Here is a 6,003-nt window from a genome sequence, read left to right on the forward strand (position 1 = left end):
TTATTAAATGAGCATCCTGACAAGCAAACAACTAATACTATGAGAGCAAATGCAAGACATAATATTTTTAAAATTTAATTGGCAAAAGAAACGATTTATAAACACAGGGGCTGGAATTGATGATTTGAAAATAAGCACAAAATATCAAACATTTATTTTGATTTTTTAAAAACTAATATTTTGTTTTAAAAATAATTTGGATGAATTTTTATTTATATCAATTTATATTTATTTGCAACTATTGGTAAGTTGATAATTTAGTATTGACATATTTATTTTATATTTCAACTTAGTTTTTATTATCATTAAATTTTTTTATCTGCTTGTGACTAATTAATTTTAAATAGAAATATGGATCTATTTTTTATTTGTGTAAATAGTTATCAAAATTTTATGTTGAAAAAATAAAAAGCCATTTTATATTCTTTCAAAATTTTAAAAGAATATTTATGTTTTTTAAATAGCTTTGCTTAACAACAAATAAATTTTGCTTAAAGTATTAAGATATTTAAAAATTAAGAGAAATGTTAAAATATATTGATCAGTATTTATTCAAATTAAAAAAAATAAATTTATTTACTCATAATTTAATATTATACATATGTTTATGTCACTTTTGTACATTAAAAATATTATTTAAAGCTGTTTTATTTTAAGAGAAGTATGAGTTTATTAGGTATCGACCGTATATACGGTAAAACCCTATTATACGGCCGAACTGTATAAATTTCATGATAAGGTATACCCCAGACTCAAACTAAAAATTTTATTTATGCCCCGTGAGTCCATTGTCTCATTAATTATATTATATATTTTATAGCTTATTATAGTAGATAAATTTTGAAAAGATAACTAAAAATTAAAATTTTTAAGTTTTATTTTGCGTTCTACCTGAGTATTAGTTAAATTGAGATTAAAACTTAAAATAATGAATAAGTATTTTAGTAAAAAATAAATTTCTCTTTTTATATTTTTAAATCAAGTTAGTTATTTTAAGTGAAAATTCTGAAAATATTAATAACATGTGATGGTAAAAAATTAAAATTAAGCATTAATAATTAAAATATAAAAAATTATCTTTTAGATATATTTTCTATTAAGTTAAAGAATTAGTATTTATTTGAAAATTAATATTATTTATTAAAATTTTGATTTTAATTATTTATATTTATATCTATCAATTAATCAAATTACAAAATTTAAAATAAAATAATTTATCTTTAAAATATATTATTATTTATTGTAGTTTTTTGCAGCACTTAAGCTTGTAAAAATTACTCACTCTTGCCAACCATGCTTCTTATAAACCATCTATTTTGCTTATTTTAATTTATTTTATCTTAAAAGTGCATTCTGCTCCAAAGCTTTAGTTGGTTATTTATTAGGATCTTCAAATAAAAGAGATCTATTATACTTTTAATCAAACTCTTCTTTTGTGTAATATCTTCCATTTACTTCTTTGAAATCATTAATTCCAACTAATTTTTCATAATAACTTAGTCTATTTTATTCTTAATTTTATTAATAGCGTTTGAGAGCAACCACTATTAAAGGAGCAAAACCTCCTGCTATAGGTACTAATTTTACTAACTAAGATTTAAATTAGATTCGAAAATAGAATATTTTATATAAAAAAGATCCTATTATTGCTCCAACAATACAATTCTTTAGAATATCATAAAAAGTTTATTTGTTTTATTTTTCAGGTTCAAGAGGTATTGATTAAGAACATATTAATTATAAATTTATTTTATTTAAACAATCTTCATGATAACTGTCTTTTTCTCTATAAAATAAATTTTTTTTTATTTACAAAAATTTATTAACATTTTTTAAGTATTTTATAACTATTTTATATTTAATTTAAAATTTTATCTAGCTTGGATTGATAATTAAATATATTGGTTATTAATTAATTTACTTTTCAGATTATTGCTCTTTCATACTTTACCCATTAAGAGGCATATTATCCATTTTATGTAAATAATTATTCAATTTTAATTTTTTTTGAAAGTTTATTATATTATTTCATTATAAAAAAGTGAATTATGATTAATAATTCAAAATTGATCTTTACTTTAAATTTAAACTAATTTTTAAAAACACTTTTAATAAATATATTTTTTCAAAATGCTTTTATTCAATAAGTTGTTTGAAAAATTATTGATCATTTAGTAAATAATAAAAGTGAACTATGATTAATTTATTTAAAATCAATCTTTACTTTAAATCTAAACTAATTTTTTAAAATATATTTTTTAAAAGCACTTTTAATAAAGTAGATTTGTTGATAATTCTTTTATTCTTCAATAATAATTTTTTTTTGAAAAGTTGTTTTTAAATTATTCATTAAAAAATAAAAATCAATTATTATAATTTTATTTAAATTCAATCTTTATTTTATTTTATACCAATTTTTAAAAACACTTTTAATAAATATATTTTTTCAAAATACAGTAATTAATCTAAATTAAGCCGAGCAAGAATTTGAAAATCATAAAATTTCTTGGGTGTACTAAAACCTCTTGAAATGATCGGCTTGAAATAGAAATTCAGCTTAAAAATTAGAGTAATTACGGTACTTTTAATAAATATATTTTTTCAAAACACTTTTATGAAATAGATCTATTAATAATTGCTTTATTTGTCTATTATTAAGTTTTTTGAAGGTTATTAGAATATTTAGTAACAATAAAAGTGTATTATTATTAATTTATTCAAATTGATTTTTACTTTAAATTTAAACTTATTTTTAAAAACACTTTTATTAATTATTATTTTATAGTTTTTTGAAGGTTATTAGAATATTCAATTATTAATAAAAATTAATTATTATTAATTAATATAAATTGATCTCTACTTTAAATTTAAACTAATTTTTAAAAACTTTTTTAATAAATATATTTTTTTAAAAACACTTTATTAAATAGATTTTAAAATAATTGCTTTATTTATCTATAAATAAGTTTTTTGAAGGTTATTAGAATATTCAGTTATAAGCAAAAGTTCGTTTTTATTAATTAATTCAAATTGATTTTTCTTTAATTTAAATTAATTTTTAAAAAATCTTTTATTAATTATTATTTTATAATTTTTTGAAGGTTATTAGAATATTCAATTATAAATAAAAGTTAATTATTATTAATTAATTTAAATTGATCTCTACTTTAAATTTAAACTAATTTTTAAAAACAGTTTTAATAAATATATTTTTTCAAAACACTTTTATTAAATATATTTATTGGTATTTATTTTATTTTACTTAACTATAAATAGGCTTTCACATCAAGAAATAATAAAGATAACAATCCTATTTATATATCCAGTTTTATATCCTTCTCAAAAGAATATCTATCAAAGTAAAATATCAATTTATACAGTATTTCCTATATAAGTAATCCATTCAATACTTAAGGTATTACCATTTTTTATATTTAACTTTAAAAATGGAATATTATTTAATAAAAAATACTCTTAATAATAAATTTAAATTTAATTATTAAATTTTTTATTGACAAACTATTTCAAATAAATTCTTTTATTGATAAACTATTTCAATTAATTTCTTTTATTGATAAATCTTTTAAAAATAAAAGTATCTATTTTAAATCATTTAAAATATCAATAAACTATATAATTTATCACTTTAGGACAATCAAAATAATAATAATAATTTTATAAAAAAATAAAAAAATAAAAATAAATTAAATTAAAGATGTAAAACATAAATATCCTCTTAACTAATTTGGATGATCTTTTACTAAGTGAAACATAATAAACAGACTAAATTTTTTAAATTCTCTCTTAATTAGATTATTAATTGCTTCATATTTAAAATGAAGATTATTAAAAATATGGATATTATTAATACTTAATAGCTGAAAAATGTCTCAATTCGCTCACAAATATTAGTGAAAATTATAAATCTAGATACAAAGAGCAATTAAATACTTTTAAAAAACAATATGATCAATACTAAAATAACTTTGTGCAATAAGCTAGAAGGGATTTATCATCTGAACAAAATTAATTAATTGAATACAAAATATAATTATAAGAAGTATAAAAAAATTAAGGATGTAACGGAATTTTCAACATTTTAGGTACTACATTAAATTTGTACAAAATAGAAAATACCATTAAATCAGTTGGTAATGCTAGCAAAGCTATTATAGCAAAGTCAAATGTAATTACAACTTTAGGTCTTACAGCTATAGAAACTTGTAAAATTTATTATGATTATCTAAAATTGAGATCAAAATGCTTAAACGAAGGATAGATAAGATAAGCTAAAACATCACTTAAATAGCAACTAAAAGCTTTAGGTGCAAGATCAGTTTGCTCTAGTATTATATCAACAGGAGCTACTGCACTAGGATTAACTATTGCAGCATTAATATCACCTGCAGCAGGAGCTATTGCTCTTGGAGGAGTTTTAGGTGCTATAGTAGGAGGAATCTGTAGCTATTTTGTACAAAAATAGTATATAGATCCATATTTTTTAGAAGAATAGAATTATATAATAGAATGTGAAAGATTATTAGGATTAGAGGATTTCAGATAAGCTAACTAAGGAATAGATTATACTAAAGAAGAATTTGACTTTAAATATAAAAGAAGCTTATTAAATGAGCATCCTGACAAGCAAACAACTGATACCATGAGAGCAAATGCAAGACATAATATTTTTAAAATATAATTGGCAAAAGAAATGATTTATAAACATAGGGGTTGGTAATGATGATTTAAAAATAAGCATAAAATATCAAACATTTATTTTGATTTTTTAAAAACTAAGATTTTGTTTTAAAAATAATTTCGATGAATTTTATTTATGTCAATTTACATTTATTTGCAACTATTGGTAAGTTGATAATTTCTTATTGACATATTTATATTATATTTCAACTTAATTTATTATCATTACATATTTTTATCTGCTTATTTCAAGAAAAAATGTATTTGTAAATAAAATTTACTTATCATTTTTTTTTCATAAGCACTTTCTTTATGTGTTTTAATACGATTAATTAATTTTAAATAGAAATTTGAATCTATTTTTATTTGTGTAAATAGTTATCAAAATTTTATGTTGAAAAAATAAAAAGCCATTTTATTTAAAAAAAATATTTATGTTTTTTAAATAGCTTTGCTTAACAACAAAATAAATTTTGCTTAAAGAAAAGCCAAACTCCTAATTAAAATCTAGTGGTTTGAGTATTACTGAGTTTAAAATTAAATAAAAATATATTTTGAAATTATTAGTTTTTAGCCATTTTTTTTTAATTCATTTTTATTTATGGTAAATTTTGGTGAATTATGACAAAAATAATAAATATGTCATCAATCACATTTTTATTAAAAGTTAGTATACTGAGAGGAATGGAGGCAAGGAGCTTAAAATATAAAATCAAGGAATTAAAATTATTAATTTACTTTGTTATTTTCTATTAATATTAGATTTCTTTTTGTTTTTATAATAATGGTAAAGCAAATTATATTAGGTGATCTATTTAAAGAAAATTCAATGATGAGTGATAAATTGTATTTATTTTTTTTGTTTAAAAATAATGTAAAAGTAAATTACATTAGGTTGTTTATTGTAAAAAAAAGAGAGTGGTGTATGATAAATTGTAATTTATTAAATAATTTCGTCTTTAAGGAATTAAACAGAATATTTATTTATAATAAATGATGCAATAGTCTATGAATCAAAAAAAAATCATCGTATTATCTTATTCATTATTACTTTCAGCTATTATCAAATTCTTTCAGATTGAAACAGAAAAATTGAAAAAAAGCTAATTAATCATCCACCTTTAATTACATATTACACTTCATAAGATTTATATAGTTATTTGGAAATATCAAAAAGCTAAGGAAAGTTTAATTAAAATCTAGAGACTAACTTATTATAGTCTATATAAAGAATAAATAAAAAAAACAAAAAAGCTTCAAAAAGATTAAGAGAGGTTCATCAGTAAACAAAAAGCTTTATATCTT

The 6,003-nt window shown here is 18.6% G+C and overlaps 3 protein-coding genes across 3 annotated transcripts in view; 2 read left to right on the top strand and 1 right to left on the bottom strand. All coding sequences in view use genetic code 6, as the record gives it.

Annotated features, from left to right (window-relative positions):
• TTHERM_00251260 (hypothetical protein) overlaps positions 1-120 on the top strand; it is a gene marked incomplete at both ends in the record, with an annotated part of 775 nt that extends 655 nt beyond the window's left edge. Inside the window, one exon of the mRNA XM_001019076.3 lies at positions 1-120. This exon is cut by the window's left edge and continues 365 nt beyond it. Within this exon, the coding sequence (XP_001019076.3) occupies positions 1-120 (120 nt within the window).
• A 1,158-nt stretch (positions 121-1,278) lies between these two features.
• On the bottom strand, positions 1,279-1,974 carry TTHERM_00252260 (transmembrane protein, putative; the record flags this gene model as incomplete). The annotated part of the gene is made up of 2 exons (XM_001019077.1): positions 1,279-1,786; positions 1,922-1,974. 2 exons carry the CDS (start codon positions 1,972-1,974, stop codon positions 1,279-1,281), a joined length of 561 nt encoding a protein of 186 aa, XP_001019077.1.
• Positions 1,975-3,715: 1,741 nt separating this feature from the next.
• TTHERM_00252270 (transmembrane protein, putative) lies at positions 3,716-4,741 on the top strand (the record flags this gene model as incomplete). Its single annotated transcript, XM_001019078.2, has 1 exon — positions 3,716-4,741. The coding sequence occupies one exon, from the start codon at positions 3,716-3,718 to the stop codon at positions 4,739-4,741; it is 1,026 nt and encodes a 341-aa protein (XP_001019078.2).
• Between the last annotated feature and the right edge of the window lie 1,262 nt (positions 4,742-6,003).

The sequence above is a fragment of the Tetrahymena thermophila genome (assembly GCF_000189635.1).
Source record: "Tetrahymena thermophila SB210 genomic scaffold scf_8254590, whole genome shotgun sequence".
NCBI lineage: Eukaryota > Ciliophora > Oligohymenophorea > Hymenostomatida > Tetrahymenidae > Tetrahymena > Tetrahymena thermophila.